Genomic DNA, 23,231 nt, shown 5'->3' with positions numbered 1-23,231 from the left:
AACATGGTGAAACCTCATCTTCTACAAAAAATACAAAAATTAGCAGGGCATAGTGGCAGATGCCTGTAATACCAGCTACTCAGGAGGCTGAGGCAGGAGAATCGCTTGAACCGGAGAGGCAGGGGAGGCAGAGGTTGCTGTAAGCTGAGATCGCACTACTGCCCTCCAGCCTGGGAGACTGAGCGAGACTCCATCTCAAAAACAAAATAATAAATAAATAAATAAATAAATCCATGTCACTGGAAAATGCAACAGTATATTAATGATTTGTGCATCCATTCATTCACTTATTCAACAACCGTTCATTTATTGATATAAACTATATGCCAAGTTTTATGTTAGACTGGTATTAAGGCTATAAGGATGCAAGGGATATATGGCCTTGTCTTAATGTGACCATAAGCAGTCTACAACACTTTACATTATAATAGGATCAATAAAAGAAGAAATATAGAAGATACCATAACATATTTACATCAGGATTTGTTAACTAGTTTGGAATTATAAAAGCAAATCTTCTAACATCCCCAAACACAAACATGCTATGCTATCTGTTGAGAAGTTCAGAAGCACATTCATAACAGTCGGGGGTAATTTAGAGGTTTACAGTCAGACAAGCCAAACAACAGAAATCATTTGAGAAAAGGAAAAAACCACATCTCCTCAGGCAAATGATTTCTAGAGGTGGCAATGTAAAACAAAAGAATTCAAAAATAGAATAGCATTCCCTTTCATAAGCACTGTTTACTATAATACCACATATTCACGTAAACTCAATGGGTACCTCTTGTACCAAGAAAATCTAATGCTTTCATTAAACAAAAAGAGCACTCTAGTTCTTTAAAGGAAAGGAATTGTTGTCACATAAAACCTATTGCCTAGCAACAAAACAGCAACTCATCACACCTTTCCTCCAGCCATAGACACAGCCTCACCCTCTTGCCTGCTCATTCCTCTTGACTCCAGAGTTCTTTTAATAGTATCTGTGGTTGGAATAACTGAATTTTAAGTTTTAAACACCAGTCAATATAAAGTCCTGCCAATTGCTAAGCATTTAATCCTATAGTCACAGCCTCTGAAATGGCCACATTATAAAACAAGAAAACCAAGGGGCTGGGTTTCCTTTTCTCTTCTTTTTCCTATCCTGAAAACCTCGCAGGCAGTGTCCCGAGACACTGTCTCCACCAGGAGCACCGGATGGTCCTTCTCTGGCTTTCATGCTTAGTGTGAAGATGGACTCATGCAACACAGCACTTCTTTTCAGTCTAAACCCATTGTAAAAACCCACGTCTGTTTCAATGCCAGATTCGTTTCATTGCCTATTGCTAAGCCCACATGTGCAACTCATCTCACTTTCAAATGTTATGTCTAACAGAACCATTGGCCACGATGTTTGGAAGTGAGTTGCTAACCAACATTCTATAGAACAGTGTATTCAGTGATATGACTCACAGATAAATTACTTCACCCTCGTGGACCTCAAACTGGGTGTGCCACTTGCTGTAGATCGACTCAGTGCTTAACCCTTCCAAGTACGAGGAAATTCTCTCCAGTCTACTTTCTCCACAAAGTCTCAAACATTTCTGAGTGGTGGCAAGGTGTCTATAGAAGGCAGAAACAGGGAAAACGACAGGACATAGGGGACTACTGCCTCTTAGAGTATGATTTGCTGTTCCTCAATACTGTGTGTTTCAACCATCAACAGGGGCAGTGATTCTAGGGAAATGCAAATTTCACCAGTTCCACAATTAGACATAAAAACAGGAATAACTCTTTCATCTCTAGTGATATGGGCAGATTTACATCCAAGGGTTCAATATTTCATGAGGTTAAACACATCATCCAGTCCCGTATGTCACCCTTTTGGAAACAGGCTTTTAAAGTGTGTTTTTCTTTGACAGCATTCCAAGGTCTCAAACCCCTAATGCCAGCTAAAGGCCTGAACAGGAGGGAGAGGTCTGTATACTCTACTCTGCATATGTTCCGCCTAAATGTTTGTACATGTTCTCCTGCACAAATGAACAGGGACCTCACTGTGATGTTAGTGTGAATATTCAGTGGCAGTCATCAAGGACAGATTCCACATTCCCCCATTTCTTTGTGATTTGATGATCTGTCATTTTCTTCCAATCTTCAATCTTCTTTTCCTCTACTTAAGATCAGTTTGTTGTTGTTGTTTGTTTTTGTTTTTGTTTTTGTTTTGTTTTTGAGATGGAGTCTTGCTCTGTTGCCCAGGCTGGAGTGCAGTGGCGCGATCTCGGCTCACTGCAAGCTCCACCTCCTAGGTTCATGCCATTCTCCTGCCTCAGTCTCCCGAGTAGCTAGGACTACAGGCGCCCGCCACCACGCCCAGCTAATTTTTTTTTTTTGTATTTTTAGTAGAGACGGGCTTTCACCATGTTAGCCAGGATGGTCTCGATCTCCTGACCTCATGATCTGCCTGCCTCGGCCTCCCAAAGTGCTGGGATTACAGGTGTGAGCCACCGTGCCCGGCCAGCATGGCATTGTCTTAATACTGTTAATAGAGGGGTTATGATTTCTGCAAGAATTAAGAAGAAACTAGAGTCATAAGCCAATCCAAGAAACTAGAAAAGTTGCTTTAAGGGATACCTTCACTTCTTCATTATCTAAGCCCCCAGATGTGTTGGCTGTGCCCCAGACCCCACCATGAAGTGAGGCTCTGCCTCCTGGAACATGTTCTCAGGCCAGCACAGAGGTGCTCGGGGTGGAAGGGCATTGCCTTGGAGACACCTTGACTCTTTATTCTTCCTTCTGGATGACCTCAGGCAAGTTTCTTCATGTCTCTTACTCTCAGGTTTCTTTTCTATAAAAATTAAGTTCATAATAGTCCCTATCTCTATTTGTACAGGTTAAGTAAATAACACTGAACATTCTTAGTACCATGTCTGACATGTGGTAAGTGCTCAGGAAACACTGGTCGTGATTAATAAGAAGTGAAATGGCCGAGCGCGGTGGCTCACACCTGTAATCACAGCACTTTGGGAGGCCAAGGCGGGCAGATCACGAGGTCAGGAGTTCAAGACCAGCCTAGCCAAGATGGTGAAATCCCATCTCTACTAAAAACTACAAAAATTAGTTGGGCGTGGTGGCTGGCGCCTGTAATCCCAACTACTCAGGAGGCCGAGGCAGGAGAATTGCTTGGACCTGGGCGGCAGAGGTTGCAGTGAGCCGAGATTGCTCCCCTGCACTCCAGCCTGGGTGACAGAGTGAGACTCCATCTCAAAAAATAATAATACTAATTTTAAAAAAAGAAGTGAACCATGGTTTGGAATTATTGAGTGAAACCTGGGCTTTGAGAGTAGGAGTGCTAGCCAGGTTGGATTGTGTGTTAGTTTACTCAGGCTGCCATAACACAATTCCACAGACTGGGTGGCTGAAACAACAGAAATCTATGTTCTCATCATCCTGTCAAATAGAAGTCTGAGATTAAAGTGTCGGCAAGGTTGGTTTCTTTTGAGGTCTCTCACCTCGGCTTGCAGATGACCGTCTTCTGCCTGTGTCTTCACATGCCTGCACCTGTCTGTCCAGATTTCCTCTTGTAAACACATGAGCCATATTGGATTACAGCAAAACTAATGACCTAATTTTAATTTAATTACCTGTTTAAAGACTCTATTTCCACATACAGTCACATTCCTAGGTACTGGGGAAGTTAGGATTTCAACAGAGGATTTTTTTTTTCGGTGGGAAACACAATTCAACCTCTAACAGTTTGGAAAATCTATCTACTTTACTTGGGCCTTTTCAAGAAAATGAGATGGGGCCAGGCGCAGTGGCTCACGCCTGTAATCCCAGCATTTTGGGAGGCTGAGGCCAGCGGATCACCTGAGGTCAGGAGTTCAAGACCAGCCTGGCCAACATGGTGAAACCCTGTCTTTACTAAAAATACAAAATTAGCCAGGTGTGGTGGTGCATGCCTGTAATCCCAGCTACTCAGGAGGCTGAGGCAGGAGAATGGCTTGAACCTGAGAAGCAGAGGTTGCAGTGAGCCGAGATCGCACCATTGCACTCCAGCCTGGGCAACAGAGCGAAACTCCATCTGAAAAAAAAAAAGGAAAGAAAGAAAATGAGATGGGCTTTGAAGAGACGAGGTAAAGGCATGCTCTCTGCCCTGCCCTACCCACCACCATCTCCGCTCATGCCTGGCCCACGACGGGGCCCACTGGCTACTAGCACAGGCTGCCACATTAAAGGGCTTCTTCTAACACTGCCCAGCTACCAAAATGCACAGCCCCATGGCTTATGTGCTAAATTTTATCTCCTCAAATTCCTATGTCGAAACCCTAACACCCGATACTTCAGACTGTGACCTTATTTGGATTGGGATAGGGTCTATACAGAGGCAGTGAAGCTTAAAATGAGGTCAGTAGAGTGGGCTCTAATCCAAAATGGCTGGTGTCATAAAAGGGGAAATTTGGGCCCAGAAGCATACATAGAGGAAGAGGATGAGAAGACAACGAAAAAGGAGCAATTTACAGGGCAGAGAGGCCTGGGACAGATCCTTCCCTCAGACCGCAAGAGGAGCCAGCCCTGTCCACATCTCGATCCCAGACTTCTTCTTTTTAAAAAACAGAGACAGGGTCTTGCTATGTTTTCCTGGCTGGTCTCAAACTCCTGGCCTCAAGTGATCCTCCCTCCTTGGCCTCCCAAAGTGCTGGGATTATAGGTGTGAGCCACTGCACCCAGCAGATCCCAGGCTTCTACCCGCTAGAAGATGAGAAAATACATTTCTATTGTTTCAGCCACCTGGTCTGTGGTACTTTGTCACGGTGGCCCTAGCAAACAAACACACCATGCTTTCTTCATGTATTTGACAACCATTTAATCACTTTATCTGGTATGTTTGGCCTGAAGACACAATCAATAATAATAATATACATGTCCTGCCTTTAAGAAGCTTGTAGGCTTTGTGGCGGAACAATTACATTTAAAAAATCATTTGGGTTCAATGTGGCTGGCATTCCATCTCCTTATAAGTTGGGAAATACATTTTCAGCTTTTATTTTAATTTTGCAGCAAAACACTGACTTTTGCTAAGAAGGAGCCACTGTTTGCGGGATTGGGGCACGTTAGGCCTCCCTCAAGCCTCCTGTCCAAGTCACCTAACTCCTAATCCAATTCAACTGCCCCCTAATATTTCCTCTGCACAGGATCAGAGCGCCTCGGGGAAGGCAAATCAGATCTTACCATAGCTCAACCCATCCCCTCTCTGGCTTAAAGCACTTCAGTGACTTCCCATTTTCCAAGGATAAGTCAAATTCCGTAACGCCTATCTATGCCCTGGCACGGTCTCCAGCCTCTGCCCCACTGGCTTTGCTTCCCACACCAGAAACTTTGGCTTCTCTTGTGCCTGCATCGCTCTTCCCCACTCTGTTGACCTGGTTCATCTACCACCCTCCAGATCTTAGTTTATTCATCATTTCTTCTAGGGAGCTTCCCTTGAGGACCCGGCTTAAAGCAAATCTCCCTTATAATAACTTTAGCACCAGGTGCAGCAAATACATCTTCTTATCACAGCTGAAATGTTTCCACTATTTGTGTATTGGTTTGATAACTCTAAGCTCCACAATGGCATGTCTATATTCATACACTAAAATATCCTTACACACCTGTAATCCCAGCACTATGGGAGGCCGAGGTGGGCGGACCATGAGGTCAAGAGATCGAGACCATTCTAGCCAACATGGTGAAACCCCGTCTCTACTAAAAGTACATAAATTAGCTGGGCGTGGTGGTGCTCACCTGTAGTCCCAGCTACTCGGGAGGCTGAGGCAGGAGAATTGCTTGAACCCGGGAGGCAGAGGTTGCAGTGATCAGAGATCACGGCACTGCACTCCAGCCTGGCGACAGAGTGAGACTCCGTCTCAAAAAAAAAAAATTTATATATATATATATATATCCTTAGTGCTTGGACACATGGTGAGAACTCGATAAATATTGGTTAAGTGAATCAGTGAGTAAACGAGTGAATGGGTCAATACTGATCCTTAGAATTTCCAACTGGGGAAGCAGTTATAGTATTTGAAAAACAGGGCCAGGTGTACTGGCTCACACCTGTAGTCCCAGACTATGGGAGGCTGAGGCGGGTGGATCACTTGAGCGTTCAAAACCAGCTTGGGCAACATGGAGTAGAGTAAGTAGAGTAAGACCCTGTCTCTACTAAAAATACAAAAAAGTTAGCCAGGCATGATGGTGCATACCTGCAGTCCCAGCTACTTGGGGAGGCTAAGGAGGGAGGATCACTTGAGCCCAGGAGGTCGAGGCTGCAGTGAGCTGAGATTGTGCTGCTGCATTCCAACCTGGGCGACAGATGGAGACCCTGTCCAAACAAACAAACAACAACAACAATGAAAAACAAAAACAGAAAAGAAAAACAGTAAAGTATTAGTGAATACAGGAAAGTGAATACACATTTGAGTGCCATTGTGGCAACAAATTTTTTGCAAAGTTATTTGTCATTGAGAAGCTTATTTTATCTGTGAAAATTAAATTTCTCCTATCACACTTTGAATATATTTCTCAAATATTTATTTAGCATTCTATTCACTACAAACTCTCTCATTGCACTTTCAGAGAATTTTTTTTTTAGAGACAGGGTCTCGCTCTGTCACCCAGGCTGGTGTGCAGTAGTGCAATCATAGCTTACTGCAGCCTTGAATTCCTGGGCTCAAGTAGTTCTCCCTCCTCAGCTTCCCATAGAAAATTTTTAAGTAACTCTAATCTGTTTTTTAAAAACAACTGAACACCAGTTGACTCTTGACAAACTACCAGATTTCATTGCTGGACTAAGAATTTTCTAGACCTTCTGGATTTAATTGAATATGGAATGAGTTTTAAGGAACTGTAGGGCAAAGGTGCATCTGCTTCATAGTTGATCTATGAAATGTTTAATGGGTTGTACTGGTGTACAGAGGATTATGAGTCCAGAGGCCCAGACCCGCAGGAGTTCATAATCCATCACGGTGCATGTAAATGTAAACAACGTTACAGCGCAGCAAGATACGTGCTACCAGTGGAATGTGCAAAATGCTATCACCTTCACACAGCCCACGGAAAATACAAGACTCTTACACCATGACTCCAACTCTCCAGATTTCAATAAGTGTTATGATTTGAAGAGGAAATATACCGAATAGATCAAGACTTAATTGCCTTGATAGTCCACTAACAGAACAATTAATTTCATAGTTGTCCTTCCTTACCTTTTAGAAAAAGGGAGCTAACATGTTTCCTTATGTTGTCAGCTTCTGTAAAAAACAGTTCCTCTCTTCTTATCACGACTTTGTCCTTGTCTCCATCTTCTGTTCACCTCTGCCTCCCTGCAATGTATAATTATTTTTTAAATTTGTGGTTGGTCTTTTGGCACTGGGCTACCTAAGGGAGATGAATTAATATTTCCTAAATCCCCTGACTTTTGCGTGAATTCTTGATCTCTGGCTTTTGTAGAAATAGAAAATAAGCCATTTAAGAGTTTGGAGTAAATGGGGAAGTCAGAATCCTAATTTACAGGCTCAACCTTTCACTTAGGTTTGGGGTGTATGTAATGAAGCTCTCTACAAACGATGTGGAAATTGAAATAGGAAATGAAAATGTTACCCATTTAGTGCAAATGCTCTGTTAGCCACAAGCATAATGTATCATTAAGTGCTTCTCTTCTAATGCCACTGGGTATAATTGTGTTGAGTCAAAATGTTTTCAGCTAATATACTTTTTAATCCATAAGCCCCAATTAGGTTTTGAAAATATTGACAGCTATAGCTATTATAAAGTATCTGCATTCGTGATTTCCAGAAAGTAGAGTTTTGTTTGTTTGTTTGTTTGTTTGTTTTGAGACAGGGTCCCACTCTGTCACCCAGGCTGGAGTGCAGTGGTGTGATTTTGGCTCACTGCAGCCTCCACCTGCCAGGCCCAAGTGATCCTCCCACCTCAGCCTCCCGAGTAGTGGAGACTACAGGCATGCACCACCACACCTGGCTAATTTTTGTATTTTTCGTAGAGATGGGATCTCACTGTGTTGCCCAGGATGGTCTTGAACTCCTGGGCTCAAGTGATCCTCTTACCTTGGCCTCCCAAAGTGCTGGGATTACAGGCATGAGCCACCGCACCCAGCCAAAAGTGGAGTTTCTTGCTATGTAATTAGCTAACAAAAGATATTCCTTCTAGCAGTAGAGGCAGTTATGCCTCTGCCTGGTGACCTAGGTGACCTGCAGGTGACAGGAGAGCCTTTCCTCACTAGGTCTCTGTTTCCTGGACCTCAGCAAGACTCTTTAGCCAATCACATGTAGAGTTACGTGATAAGCCAAATGGCCATTCATTCACTCATCCAATCATTCATTCATTCAACTAATATTTACTGAGTGCCTTCAGTGTACCAGGTAAAGTGACTGTCCGTGGAGTGTACGTTCTAACAAGCAAAACGACCATAAATGTATGAACAAATTGCTATGTACTCTAATGTTGGGTAGAATTAAGTGTTATGAAGATGTTGGAGCAGAAGAAAGGGTTGGAGTTGATGAGAGCACTGTTTCAAATGGGGTGAACAAGGAAGGCTTTCTGAGGAAGCCGCCTTTAACAGATCCCTGAAGGAATTGAGGGAGAGCCATTAAATACCCCGGGGGAAGCGTGTCCCAACAGCGGGAGGAGCAAATGCCGAAGCACTAAGACGAGGGTGTGTCCAAGATCCAATGTCTAGACAATTTTTCTTTCCTATCTTAATTGGATTGAAACCACCTTTGCTAAGATTGAAACAATAAGAAAATTATGACAGTGAAAGAGATCTGTTGATCTAACCAACTCCATCTTGCCTTTTTTTTTTTTTTTTTTTCGCGATACAATCTCGGTCTGTCGCCCAGGCTGGGGTGCAGTGGCATGATCTCAGCTCACTGCAAGCTCCGCCTCCTGGGTTCACGCCATTCTCCTGCCTCAGCCTCCCCAGTAGCTGGGACTACAGGCACCCGCCACCATGCCCGGCTAATTTTTTTTTTTTTTTTTTTTTTGTATTTTTAGTAGAGATGGGGTTTCACCGTGTTAGCCAGGATGGTCTCAATCTCCTGACCTCATGATCTGCCCGCCTCGGCCTCCCAAAGTGCTGGGATTACAGGCATGAGCCATCGTGTCCGTAATATGCCTTTAACCTCCAAACTGCCTTTGGTCATTCCTGGGTTTGGGTCAAGCTAACTTTGGGAAAATTTTAGTTTATGGTTTAAATGATAATACCCGAACCACCCTTGTAAAACTAACCACCAGGTTAGGAGGATGAGAGGTGCCTGAACTCTGCTAAAACGTAAGCATAGTTAAATGACTACCAGCCGCCCTTGCTGCCACTAACATGGAGACTTTGTACCGTGTCCCATTCTTAGTGCTCGAATGTCCCAACCTGAAGCTGAAGAAGCCGCCCTGGCTGCACGTGCTGTCGGCCATGATTGTGTATGCTCTGATGGTGGTGTCTTACTTCCTCGTCACTGGAGGAATAATTTATGATGTTATTGTTGAACCTCCAAGCGTTGGCTCTATGACTGATGAACACGGGCATCAGAGGCCAGTAGCTTTCTTGGCCTACGGAGTAAATGAACAATATATAATGGAAGGACTTGCATCCAGCTTCCTGTTTACAATAGGAGGTTTAGGTTTCATATTCCTGGACCGATGGAATGCACCAAATATCCCAAAACTCAATAGATTTCTTCTTCTATTCATTGGATTCGTTTGTGTCCTACTGAGCTTTTTCATGGCTAGAGTATTCATGAGAATGAAACTGCCGGAATATCTGATGGGTTAGAGTGCCTTTGAGAAGGGCTATCTGATGGGTTAGAGTGTCTTTGAGAAGAACTCAATGGATACTGGATTTGCTCCTGTCAATGAAGTTTAAAGGCTGTCCAATCCTCTAATATGAAATGTGGAAAAGAATGAAGAGCAGCAGTAAAAGAAATACCGAGTGAAAAAACAGGAAGTGTATTGAAGCTTGGACTAGAATTCCTTCTTGGTATTAAAGAGACAAGTTTATCACAGTATTTTTTTTCCCTGCTGACCTATTGCTGTACCAACGATGTTGAGTGGCATTTTCTTCTTAGTTTTTCATTTCTTAAAAAAAAATGCTCCATATTTACAACTATAATAACAAACAAAGTGATTATTTTTTACAACCCCCTTAACACCTTTTGGAGATGACGTTTCCGTTTTCAGAAATTAATGTAAAATCAAGAAGCAAGATTCCATAAGCTGAGAACTCTGGACAGCTGATCAGGTTTACCTATGGTGCTTTGCCTTTAACTAGAGTGTGTGACGGTAGATTATTTCAGATATGTATGTAAGACTGTTTCCTGAACAATAAGATGTATGAAAGGAGCAGAAATAAATAATTTTTCTAATTAAAAAAAAAATGACTACCAGCCATTATTCCAGGGGTCCCAAGATCTGCAACTTCCCTATTACTCCTATAAATGACATCACTATTGTAGAACCTAAGACTAGCCTTTTGAGATGTCTTTTCAGGCTTTTGCATTGCTGACTACCAGATGGCCCCAGCCAGACCAGCAACTCCTCTGGGGGTCCCCACCCTGAAGTGGACTTAGCACAAGAGGGCCATTCTCCACTCTCCTGTGATTGCATCCCCCAGCCAATCAGCATTGTCCCTTCCTTAGCTCCCTGCCCACTAAACTGTACTTGGCCTCCAAACTGTACTAGCCTCCAAATTTTTGGGGAGATTGAGTAGTGCCTCTTTTTCCATGTGGCATGGCCAGCCTCAAATCAATTAAACTCTTTCTTTACTGCAACGCCATGGTCTCAATGGATTAATTTTGTGCAGCAGACAGGAAGAACCTGTCAGGTAATTGCAAAACCAGGAGCAACACATTCAAAGTTAATCTCAAGTGAGATCAACCATTTTCGAACTTTGGTGTTGCTCAATGATTCATTAGAGTTATCAGAGCTCAATACAAATTTGTTAATCTGGAAAGATTTAAGACATTTATTTCCTACTCTTTTATACCTTCTAGTAGCTAGTATGTATGTATGGAGGATGGTAGGGGATTCAGACAAGTTCAGGCCAATAAAAGGGAACAAAAATTACTGGGTGAAAAAACTCACCCTGGCCAGGCACAGTGGCTCACACCTGTAATCCCAGCACTTTGGGAGGCCTAGGTGGGAGGATCACTTGAGCCTAGGAGTTCGAGACCAGCCTGGGCAACATGGTGAAACCCCATCTCTACCAAAAATACAAAATTAGCTGGGCATGGTGGTGGGGACCTGTAGTCCTGGCTACTCAGGAGGCTGAGGCAGCAGAATTGCTTGAACCCGGGAGGCAGAGGTTGCAGTGAGCTAAGATCATGCATTGCACTCCAGCCTGGGCAACAAGGGCAAAATTCCATCTCAGAAAAAAAAAAAGAAACTTGCTTTTCTACCTCAGATCACCAGCTTGCCATAGTTTATTCCCTTCTCTTTATCTGGGCTCTCATCACTCCCACATCAGAAGAAAGACTTTAGGTCCTTACTGCCCTCAAAGAATGTGAGCTATTTATTCTCTGACCTCATCACACTTTGTACCTCTCTCCGGTTATCTATGTGCATCTTATTCATCACCCTCACTGGCTTTGCTGGAAAGTTTAAATTTAATAATAAAACTTATTTTTTTGAGACGGAGTCTTGCTCTGTCACCAGGCTGGAGTGCAGTCGTGCGATCTCAGCTCACTGCAACCTCTGCCTCCCGGGTTCAAGCAATTCCCCTGCCTCCCGGGTTCAAGCAATTCCCCTGCCTCAGCCTCCTGAGTAGCTGGGATTACAGGCTTGCGCCACCATGCCCAGCTAATTTTTTGTATTTTAGTACAGATGTGGTTTCACCATGTAGGCCAGGATGGTCTCGATCTCCTGACCTTGTGATCCGCCCGCCTCGGCCTCCCAAAGTGCTGGGATTACAGGCATGAGCCACTACGCCCGGCCAAACTACTCATGTTTTGCAGTGTGTCTGTGTTGATCTGCTATAATGATGTCTGTCTCTCAAACGTGTGATTTCTGGATAAAATTCCTTCACTATCTTCTTTTGTAAAAACCTGCATCCACTTAGGTATGTCACCTTAAAACAGTTTACCTATAAACCTCAAGGAAATGATGATTAGTGTCTACTATGGAAGGATTTGTCTTGTTTAAAGTCTAATGAGGGCATATGCTGGGTCAGAGTTTGCTCTTAAGAAGAGGAAACTCGCCAGGCGCAGTGGTTCATGCCTGTAATCCCAGTACTCTGGGAGGCTGAGGTGGGCCCATCATTTGAGGTCAGGAGTTCGAGACCAGCCTGACCAACATGGTGAAACCCTGTCTCTACTAAAAAAAAAAAAAAAAAATTAGTTGGAAGTGGTGGCACATGTCTATAGCTCCAGCTACCTGGGAGTCTAAGGCAAGAGAATCGCTTGAACCCAGGAGACAGAGGTTGCAGTGAGTCGAGATCGTGCCACTGCACTCCAGCCTGGGTGACAGAGTGAAACTCCGTCTCAAATAAATAAATAAATAAATAAATAAAATGTATTATAGAAAAAGAAGAAGAAATTCTTCAATATAATACATAGGGTCAGAAAAATGAAAAAGAAAAAGAAAGAAGCAAATAAAGAAGAAGAGGAAATCCCTCGAAATAGAAGCATATATTTTTGGATGTTCATAAAATATGCAGAGGATAAAGGAGGCCAAGTTTGATCCCACTGCAGATGAATACTGAACCTTAGACATATTCCTTTCTTTCTAATAGTAATTAAAAGGTTTAGTTTTGTTTTTTACTTCTTGTTGTCTAAATGAAAATCAAAACAAAGCAAAGCTGTGACAGTACTTTGTAAACGTGGATGTGCTTTGGAAACCTATCTTCAAGGGTTGGCAACAATGAGACATAAATATTAACAGCTGGCACTTGTATCATGTTCTTCTTTGATAGGGCAGATTTTATCGGCCCCACTTTGAGAGAAAGCTGCGGTCACTGAGGTCACCCAGCTCGTCAAAGGTAGAGTTCTGTTTCAGACCCAGGTCTCTGATTCCAAATGCTTGGCTGCGTCTGCCACCCACCCTCTTTCCACAGGAGAATCTGGTTCTCCACAGAAACCAGGAAGGCCTGCAGAGCCGGAGGGCATGCTGTGGTTGCCGTCTTTCATCCCAGCCTGAAACAGATCCTTTTGGAAGGACTCTTGGCTCTTCTGGCCTCTGTCTTCCAAGCCCTTACACACAGACACACACATACATACACGCACACACCCACACACAGCCTTAGAGAACAGAGCCAGGTGTGGAGTCTCTGCCTGCTCCACCGTCACATTTCCACAGAGACAGCCAGGATTCTGTGGTGTGGGAGTGGGAACCGGGATCTCCCTGCCACCCAGGCAAGAATGGGCAGCGCCACGTAGTCACCTCAGCAATTCTCGCGATGCAGGGGACGGATGGGGCCTCCAGGGCTTGTTGGCCACCGCTTCCCCCTCCCTCTGGAAAAGCTCCTCAGCTCCAGTGTTCTGCTAGCCGGCTAGTTTTGTACATACCTATTAGAGGAAATGGTGACTAACGTTTATTTATTGAGCACCTGCTATGTTCAACACACAATATTAATTATTGTTTTATTTAATAATTAATTGATTAATGTTATTGTTTTAATACATTTATTAATTTATTGTATTATTGTTATAATTAAAATTTCCTGGGCACTCACCAGGTGCATGAATTGACTCTAATGAGTAGCACAGTGACTCTGGGTGTTGTGGTTACTTTACAGATGGGAAAGGACAGATTGCTTGGGAATTTTGCTCCAGTTTATACAAAGGGTGAGTGGCAAACCCAGGTCTGTCTCATTCCAAAACCACTGAACGGTAGACAAGGGACTTAGTGCTGTGAAGGATGGAGACCTGTCATGAAGGATGCAGACCTGTGTATAGCTAACTCTAATAGCAGGTGTTACGGGCTGAATTGTGTCCCCCAAAAAGATATGTTGAGGTCCTAACCCCCGGTACCTCCTAATGTGACCTTATTTGGAAATAGGGTCATTGCAAATGTAATTAGTTTGGGGTCACATTGGAGTAGGGCGGGCTCTTAATCCAATAGGACTGGTGCTCCCATAAGGACAGAAGAGACACAGAGGGAAGATGAGGCTGTGACCACAGAGGCAGGGATGACAGTGATGCTGCCACAAGCCAAGCAATGCCTGGGGCCACCAGAAGCTGGAGGAGGCAAGGAAGCATCCTTCCCTGTGGGTTTCAGAGGGAGACTTCCAGCCTCCAGAGCTGAGAGACAATACATTTCTGTTGTTTTCAGCCACCAAGTTTGCGGTCCCTTGTGACAGCAGCCCTAGGAACCTGGCACCGCTGGCAAGGGAGCAGTGAGCAAGTGAGCAGAACTTGAGGTCAGGGGAGTGGCTAAAACAGAATGGGAAGGTCTGGTCTGCTGCCTTGCACTGGGTATTAAAGGATAAGTAGGGTTGAGGAAGTAAAGAGGTGGGCTGCAGGAAAGTACAAGTCCAGGAGCAGCAGCAGGGGTGACTGCGATCAGCCTGGGAGAGGGCAGAAGGCCACATGACCACAGTGTAGGAGAGAAGAGGGTGGTGGGTACACCGGCAGTGGGGATCGGATCCTGGAGGGCTGTGGATCCTCCACACAGGACTCTGGGGTGCAGCCGTCAGCTGTCTGCTCCCCGGCACCGCCTGTGCCCCTGCTCAACGAGTCAGGCCCCCTGGGACCCAGGTTGTCTCCCCTGGGCTCAAGACCCATCTTTCCTGAAGCAAGCATCCCCTTGCTGTGTTAGCCACGATGTGTTACCCTTTTCTGCCTCAAATTTTTTTTTTTTTTTTTTTTTTTTTTTTTGAGATGGGTCTCGCTCTATTGCCAGGCTAGAGTGCAATGGCACGATCTCGACTCACTGCAACCTCCACCTCCTGTGTTCAAGTGATTCTCCTGCCTCAGCCTCCTGAGTAGCTGGGATTACAGGCATGCGCCACCATGCCTGGCTAATTTTGTATTTTTAGTAGAGACGGAGTTTCTCCATGTTGGTCAGGCTGGTGTCCAATTCCTGACTTCAGGTGACCTGCCCGCCTCAGCCTCCCAAAGTGCTGGGATTACAGGCATAAGCCACTATGCCTGGCCTGCCTCAATTTTTATAAGGCATCACCTGCCTTATAAAAGCAGGTGTAGCAGCCTGGTCCTATGGCGGAAGGACCCTCCTCTCCTTTTTCACCTTTCACAGGGTCTGGAGTTCTTTCCCTGACTGGGAGGGGCTGGGCCCTAGGATCTTCCCTGAGTCTGGTCAGCTTCTCCCTGCCCTGCATCCTCCTGCCCTGAGGGAGCTCTTCGATGCCCCGCCCCTCCCTGCCCCTCTGCTGCTGAGCCTCCCAGACCCCAGCCTGCCCTGGCCATGCCCTCTGCACACTGTGCTCGGCCTTCCCAGCTTCACGGATGGGCGTGGTTCCAGGTCCTAGCTTCTCCCTGACTGCCCAGTCTGCCCAGCCTTCCTTGGCTCCAGCAGGCCCTGTCCTGAGCTACGTCGTTGAAGGTTTGGGAGCAGGAGCGTGCCGTAATCCAAACCACAGCTCTGATTGCTCAGTCAATGCTGAACTAAAAAATAAGCCATGTTGAAGCGTTGTCTGGCACAAATGATGTGCTTAATGACGATCCGTTGGTCGAATGAATGGATAAAGGGGCAAACGTGAAGATTGTTGTAATTGTCCAGGGCGGAGGAACTGAGCTTCTCAATATAGGCTTATCTCATTTCAGACCCAGCCAGCAGCAGGACGAGGCGGAGTGGGGCCCGGGAGGTGGGGCTCTGTGACGCAGGAGAGGAGTGAGGGCTGTGACAATCAGCCGTATAGGGGCAGCCCTGGCTCCACCGCCTCTGGCCACACACCTTGGCTAAGCCACTTAACTTCTGAGGCCCCGCTTCCTCCTTCGTGGGGAGGAGATATTAGTATCCACCTCTCAGAGCAACCTGAGCCAGTAAATGTGGAAAAGGCGATTTTTACAGTTTGTGGTGATCTGCATCCAAGAGATTGGTCAATAGGTGGTAGGACCCCCACATGCTCGACTCTTAATTCCTTGGAGAAGGAATCAGAAGAGCAAACACCACCCAGGTTCTCAAGGATCTGGGTCATCTGGGGAAGGAAGGTACCTGGCAAGCACCCAGGTGAGGGAGAGAACAAAGCTCCAATAATCAGGACCCTCCAGTGTGCTTAATTTGTAAGAATAAATAATGCATGGCTGAGAAAACAGACTAGTTACATGACTGACCAGATCCAGGGAGCAAGCTGAGAACAAAAAGTCGAAGCACAAAGCCAAAGTCGGGCCACCCTGACATGTGTCCACTGCTACAGCCCAAGGCTGTTGGGTCCAGGTCAGCCCTTGGGGCTAGCACAGGGTTCAGATGGACTGAGTTGGCTCTAGCTGGCGGGAGAGGGCTCTGGAGACTGGGAAGGAGAAAATGGATATAAAAGTGGAACTGTCAGGGATTAGAACAGAGGATGTGGTGGGAGAGGGAGGAAAGGAGTTGAGAACAATGCAGAAGTTAGGAACCAGTGAATGCCAAGCAAGTACTTGAGAGCCTTCAGGGGCGATCTGACCGTGTGTCCTGCCTGGCAGAGGCCTTGGAGTGGAAACAAGGATTCTTGTATGACTCCCTGAGTGGCTGGGGGTGTCCAGATGGCAAGGCTATGCTGCCCGGTTACTCACACGACAGGCAAGCTGGGCCATGGTCCTGGGTGTGTGCCTAGCTCCTTTAGCAACAAATGAGCCCTTCTCAAATGATAGAGCATTCACTTTTTCAGAGATTTATGTTTTAAATGATCACAATAATTTTTAAAATAGAGATGGGGGTCTCATTATGTTGCCCAGGCTGGCCTCGAACTCCTGGGCTCAGGTGATCCTCCTGCCTCAGACTCCCAAAGTGCTGAGATTACAGGTGTGAGCCACTGCACCTAGCCAAAACGCTCATGATAATTATAACTGAGTAGAAATGAAACATCAGTCTGAATTATATAACAAAAACGTATTTTTAAAGAATGCTGGCTGGGTGTGGTGGCTTACACCTGTAATCCCAGCACTTTGGGAGGCTGAGGTGGGTGGATCGCTTGAGGTTAGGAGTTCGAGACCAGCCTGGCCAACACGGTGAAACCCCGTCTCTAATAAAAAATACAAAAATTAGCTGGGCGTGGTGGCGTACACCTGTAATCTCAGCTACTCAGGAGGCTGAGGCAGGAGAATCACTTAACCCGTGGAAGCGGAGGTTGCAGTGAGTGGATATCATGCCACTGCACTCCAGCCTGGGCGACAAAGCGAGACTCCATCTCAAAAAAATAAATAAAATAAAGAATGCTTCACATTTAACAATCAAACAATAAGCATGATATGAAGAGACAAAAGTTAAGGTGAAATATTTGGTGGAGCAGCTCCTGCAGAGATCTTCCTGAGATTCATTTGCTTACAGTGGAATTTCATGAAGATCCACGGTGAAAAAAGAGGAACAATGAGGAGAAAATGTGCCCCATCAGAGGTTAATATCTACTGCTGCAAAGACATAGCCCACAGATGCAAGAATGCATAGACCAATGGAACAGAACAGAGAACCGGCAGATAGACCCAGGGACACACGGGAATATAATATACCATAAAGGTGACATCACAAATCAATGGGAAAAGGATGGATCGTGGCTGGCGGTGGTGGCTCACACCTGTAATCCCAGCACTTTGGGAGGCTGGGGTGGGAGGATCACTTGAAGCTGGGAGCCTGGTCAACATGGTGAGACCCTGTCTCTACTAAAAATACAAAAATTAGCTGAGTGTGGTGGTGCACGCCTATAATCCCAGCTACTTGGGAGGCTGAGGCAGGAGAATCGCTTGAACCTGGGAGGTGGAGTTGCAGTGAGCCGAGATTGCACCACTGCACTTCAGCCTGGGCGACAGAGCGAGACTCCATTTCAAAATAAATAAATAAATAATAAAAGGGTGGATCATGAAGTAAATGGAGCTGGGAAAACTGGCTATCTGTATGGAGAAAAATAAAATTTAACTGCACAGAAGGGTGGACTCTATTTCCAGAGAAAGTCCCAAATGTGGATGGTAAACTAAAATGCTAAGAAAGGAAAATGAAGGAGAATATCTTTCTGAAAAGGGGGAGAGAAAATATTTCTAAAAATGAATGTTAAAAACACAAAGCTGGCTGGGCACGGTGGCTCACGCCTGTAATCCCAGCACTTTGGGAGGCCAAGGCAGGCGGAGATCACCTGAGGTCAGGAGTTCGAGACCAGCCTGACCAACAGGTAGAAACCCCCATCTCTACTAAAAATACAAAAATTAGCCATGCATGGTGGCGTGCGCCTGTAGTCCCAGCTACTCGGGAGGCTGAGGCAGGAGAATGGCTTGAACCTGAGAGGCGGAGGTTGCAGTGAGCAGAGATCGCGCCACTGTACTCCAGCCTGGGTGACACAGTGAGGCTCCATCTCAAAATAAATAAATAAATAAATAAATAAATTGAAAGCATGTGTACATTAAATAATATATACTTTATGGAAAATACATATAAACAGACATGTTAAACACATTAGGATGATGGGGAAAAGAAAATGAGAATAACAAGAAGTAATTAAAACATAAAGAGCTGGATTCAATTCGAATAGGTAGGATCGCTATCAGAAGTCTCTGGGGATAAACGTTCAGTTGAGTCAGTCAGCGCCACATCTTGGTTGGTTCTGTTTTGCTGAGAGTTCAGTGCTTTGGAGAGTTACAAAGGAAAAAGTCCTGGCTCATTCAATCAACCAAATTGATGGAATAAAAATGTTTATTAAGCTCTCTGGGTGTCAGATACAGGGATAGACACCAGGCAATGTAAGCAGATGTCTTCAAGGAGCCATAACCAAGTTCCTGCCTTAGATTAAAACACTTTTACTAATGACAAAGTCTCTTTGATGTAACTAACCATAAACATAAACATGTGGACCCAGTAAATCTGGCTTCCAATGTTTTGAGAGCTGGTATGGTTAGAGAGAATAAAGTCCAATTCATTGTTTAGGGGAAGCTTGATTCCCGAGCCTAAGTTAAGAGCGGGAAAGATACAGTTGCTGAAGATGGGTATTCATTCTTTTCAGCTCCAGCGGAGCAGCCTGGGAGCCAGCAGAGGTGCTGGTTGCAATGTGAAAGGGCCAGTGAATGAGACAAGGGAGATGAAACCTGCAAGTTTTACTGCTGATAAAGCCACCGTTGGAGGGCATGGCCTCGATCTACAGGCAAGTGGACTGCCTAAAACTGCATGACAGAATTAGACAAATATGCCCCCTGGCAGAGACAGCTCTAGGCCACCATGGGCCATCCACAGGGGACCAGGCCCCACAACATGCATGGCTGGAAGAGATAGAGCAGTGTGCGGGTGGTCAGCTCCCAAGAGGAAGAGTGAGCCAAAGGGCTGGGCTCTGTATGCCCAGGTTCTCCTTCCAAATTCACCCACAGACAAGTGAGTCCTTCTCCTCTGAGGCTCCAGGAGAGGCCCGACAGTCACCCTCACGAGCCCCCTCAGAGGGGAGGAAATCGTGTGTCCTCTACATGGAAGCCAGGTCTCCCCCTTCTCAGTTGCAAGTTCTAGGATCCGATGGCCAGACCTTGGGATAAAGGGAAGAGAAGGGAGGAAGAGCCACCAAGGATCGATGCCATCAGAGTTCTGAGCTTCGGGAGATTCACAAAACCCAGTTTGTCAACATTCCTATGGGTGTCATCCCTGCCCACCCGCCAGTTAGCACCTGCCCCACCTAGGAACCAGGGGATGACTATCCAGGTCAGCTCCACTTGGAGATGAGATGCAAAGTAGCTTTTCCATTGTGCGGAGCTGCTTTTACTTTTTCTTTCTTAAAAACAATTTCGAAATGAAAGCAAGTCTTAGGAAATCCATGCCAATAGTCCCAGCTTTGCTGTAGGTAGATCCAGGAGGAGAAGCGTGTTGTGAAATGGCCGTGCCTTTGAAAGTAAGCTGCCTGGAAGGGCAGGGACCCTGCACTCAATGCCCATCTGCTGTGGTGGTCATTCCACCAACCCTGAACAGCTCTCACAGCCACAGCAATGGGGCAGTTGGGATGTGGAGCCGTCAGAGGTGCTCACCGGTGAGAGGGCTGTGGACGCTGCCAGTCTAGAAGCAAAACACAACCCTGCTGGCAAGGAAGTGTGCAGAAACATGGAAGCCACTCTTTCTTATTGGCAGAGTAAGGGGTTGGGGTGTACAGCTCAGAACCCCACCAGGGCGGTCAGCATAGATGGGGCCTGCCAGGGAGGAAGAACTGAGGCTAGCCATTTAGGGTGTTGTGTCCACCATGAAAGGGGGTCACTCCCTCCTCGAATGTCCCTTAAGTCTAAGGCCTACAGTTACCAACATGACAATTCCCCAAACTGAAAATGCGACCACGAGAGCTGCCTTTGCGTGTGCACAGAATGAGAGGCTGCGTGGATGGGCCTGTGTGTCTTCTACCACACCTAGACTCAGGGAGGACAGTCCCTGCCAGCACTGTCACCAGGGAAAGTCAAGCATGCCAGGAGTGACAGTGTTTTGAAGCCTAGTGGGACATTAGAAGTTGCCTGGTTAAGGCCGGGCATGGTGGCTCATACCTGTAGTCCAGCACTTTGGGAGGCCAAGGCGGACAGATCACCTGAGGTCACGAGAACAGCCTGGGCAATATGGTGAAACCCCATTTCTACTAAAAATACAAAAATTAGCTGGGCGTGGCGGCACGCGCCTGTAGTCCCAGCTACTGGGGAGGCTGAGACAGGAGAATCACTTGAACCCGAGAGGCAGAGGTTGCAGTGAGCTGAGACCACATCACCGCACTCCAGCCTGGGCGACAGAGTGAGACTCTGTCTCAAAAAAAAAAAGTTACCTGGTTGAACCCACGTATAGGACAGACACTAAGTGGATCTGCAGAGCAGAAGGCAGGGAGGAACACACATCTGGCCTGCACACGTCTCATCTGGCTTGCAGAGGATCTTGGAAAAAAACTGTAACTCATTTGCCAATACTTAAGAACTGGGAATTGGGCACGGTGGCAGCTCATGCCTGTAATTCCAGCACTTTGGAGGCCAAGGCAGGAGGATTGCTTGAGTTCAGGAGTTCAAGACTAACTTGGGCAATATAGTGAGGCCTCATCTCCACAAAAAATTTAAAAATTAGCTGGGCATGGTGGCATACACCTCTAGTTCCAGCTACTTAGGAGGTTCAGGTGGGAGGATCACTTCAGCTTGGACGTTCAAGGTTGCAGTGAGCCAAGAATGCACCACTGCATTCCAGCCTGAGTAACAGAGTGAGACACTATCTCAAAGAGAAAAAAGAATTGGGAAATGTCACATAAAAATCAGGATTTCAGGGTTTTCTTGAAAATGAGACAGGTAGCAGGACAGGGCTCATGTTCTAGCATAGCAACAGCCATGCGCAGAAGCTGAGAGCTGGCCAGCCTACCTCCCAGCTAGCACGTCCCTCAGATGGCCGCTGTGCCAACACTCAGGGTCAATGGCAGAACTAGGACCAGACCCAGACCTTACAGTCAGTTGCCCTTGGACTCCACGTCCCAGTCTCTGTATTCCCCAGTCACATTCTCAGGGTGACCTGAGGACCCAGTCTGAGTAGGTGGCTGGGAACGGCAGATTGACAAAGTGACAATGCTGATTTCATGGAAATTCATGGGAAGTCTGGGAAAACCCAAACAGCCAAAGGCCAAGTTTTAATTAAGCGTAAACTTCAAGATTTATCTGTCTTGCTCTCCCTTATAGCTCACTGATTGGTGAATGAAGTACGTGGCCCATGTTTCAGCCTAGGGTGAAGCACTGCCCAGGACATTACAAGATGACTTCCTTCTGGAACGAGTCCTTTTGATATTCAGTAAGATTCCACAGGGTCAGGTAACATTCGTTACCTGCTACAGAAATTTGTTTTCCCTGGTTATCAGAAGGCTTAAATTTTTTTTTTTTTTTTTTTTTTTGAGACAGAGCGTCGCCCTGTCGCCCAGGCTAGAGTGCAGTGGCTCGATCTCTGCTCACTGCAACCTCCACCTTCTGGGTTCAAGCGATTCTCCTGCCTCAGCCTCCCGAGTAGCTGGGACTACAGGCGTGTGCCACCACGCCTGGCTAATTTTTGTGTTTTTAGTAGAGACAGGGTTTCACCATGTTGACCAGGCTGGTCTTGAACTCCTGACCTTGTGATCCACCTGCCTCGGCCTCCCAAAGTGCTGGGATTACAGGTGTGAGCCACTGCGCCCCGGCTAAATTTTTTTTTAATTAAAGAAAATATTTCAAGTGCCAATTATCTAGTTTACATGTCAAATCTCTGGGATCCGGACATCTAAATGCTTAGTGAGACATTGTCTTCACTACAGAAAACACACGGGGCTCAGTTTTCAATTCAGTTCGATCAATATTTACCGAGCCCCTATGATGTGCAAGGCTCTGTGCTAGGTACTTGAGATACCAAGACCAGTAGTCACTGGTCTCACCTTTGAGGAACTCACAGTTTGAGCAGAGGACAATCCAAATGACTGATAACCACCTGTGTCGTGCCGGGCATTTCAGCACATACTGCTTTATTAAGGTAGCCTTTCGTAAGAAAAAAAAGAAGGAAGCGGAAAGAAAGAAAAAATCAGGATGATTTAAAAATAATTCGTTTATATTCTGCAATTAAACACCTAATTAATAACATCTAATTTATTTAGGAAATTGTTTCATGTTTTTGGTTTTTTTCTTTTTTTGAGACAGGTCTCACTCAATCACCCAGGCCGGAGTGCAGTGGCATGACCTCAGCTCACTCCAGCCTTTACCTCCCAGGCTCAGGTGATCCTCCCGCCTCAGCCTTCTGAGTAGCTGGGACCACAGAAGCGCCCCATCATGCCTAGGTAATTTTGTATTTTTAATAGAGATAAGGTTTCACCATGTTGCCCAGGCTGGTCTTGAACTCCTGGGCTCAAGTAATCCTCCTCTTGCCTCAGCTTCCCACAGTGCTGGGATTACAGGAGGGAGTCACACCCAGCCACATTTTTTTTTTTTTCATATAAAACATTAACCCTTGGCCAGGAGCGGTGGCTGACGCCTGTAATCCCAGCACTTTCGGAGGCCGAGGCGGGCAGATCACCTGAGGTCCCGAGTTCGAGACCAGTCTGACCAACATGGAGAAACCCCGTCTCTACTAAAAATACAAAATTAGCCGGGCATGGTGGCGCATGCCTGTAATCCCAGCTACTCCGGAAACTGAGGCAG

The 23,231-nt window shown here is 45.9% G+C and overlaps 1 protein-coding gene across 1 annotated transcript; it reads left to right on the top strand.

The window, feature by feature from the left end:
* The first annotated feature begins 9,094 nt into the window (after positions 1–9,094).
* LOC107975372 (oligosaccharyltransferase complex subunit OSTC-like) lies at positions 9,095–10,514 on the top strand. The gene has a single exon (XM_054686467.2). It carries the CDS (start codon positions 9,350–9,352, stop codon positions 9,797–9,799), a length of 450 nt encoding a protein of 149 aa, XP_054542442.1. The 5' UTR covers positions 9,095–9,349; the 3' UTR covers positions 9,800–10,514.
* Positions 10,515–23,231: the final 12,717 nt, after the last annotated feature.

The sequence above is a fragment of the Pan troglodytes genome, chromosome 5 (genome assembly GCF_028858775.2).
Source record: "Pan troglodytes isolate AG18354 chromosome 5, NHGRI_mPanTro3-v2.0_pri, whole genome shotgun sequence".
Classification (NCBI taxonomy): Eukaryota; Metazoa; Chordata; class Mammalia; order Primates; family Hominidae; genus Pan; species Pan troglodytes.
Note: the sequence above shows the minus strand (reverse complement) of the source record. Positions and strands in the feature narration are given on the sequence as shown.

Excerpts from the sequence above, each read along its gene's own strand:
- LOC107975372 (XM_054686467.2), top strand. The coding sequence starts at position 9,350 with ATGGAGACTTTGTACCGTGTCCCATTCTTAGTGCTCGAATGTCCCAAC.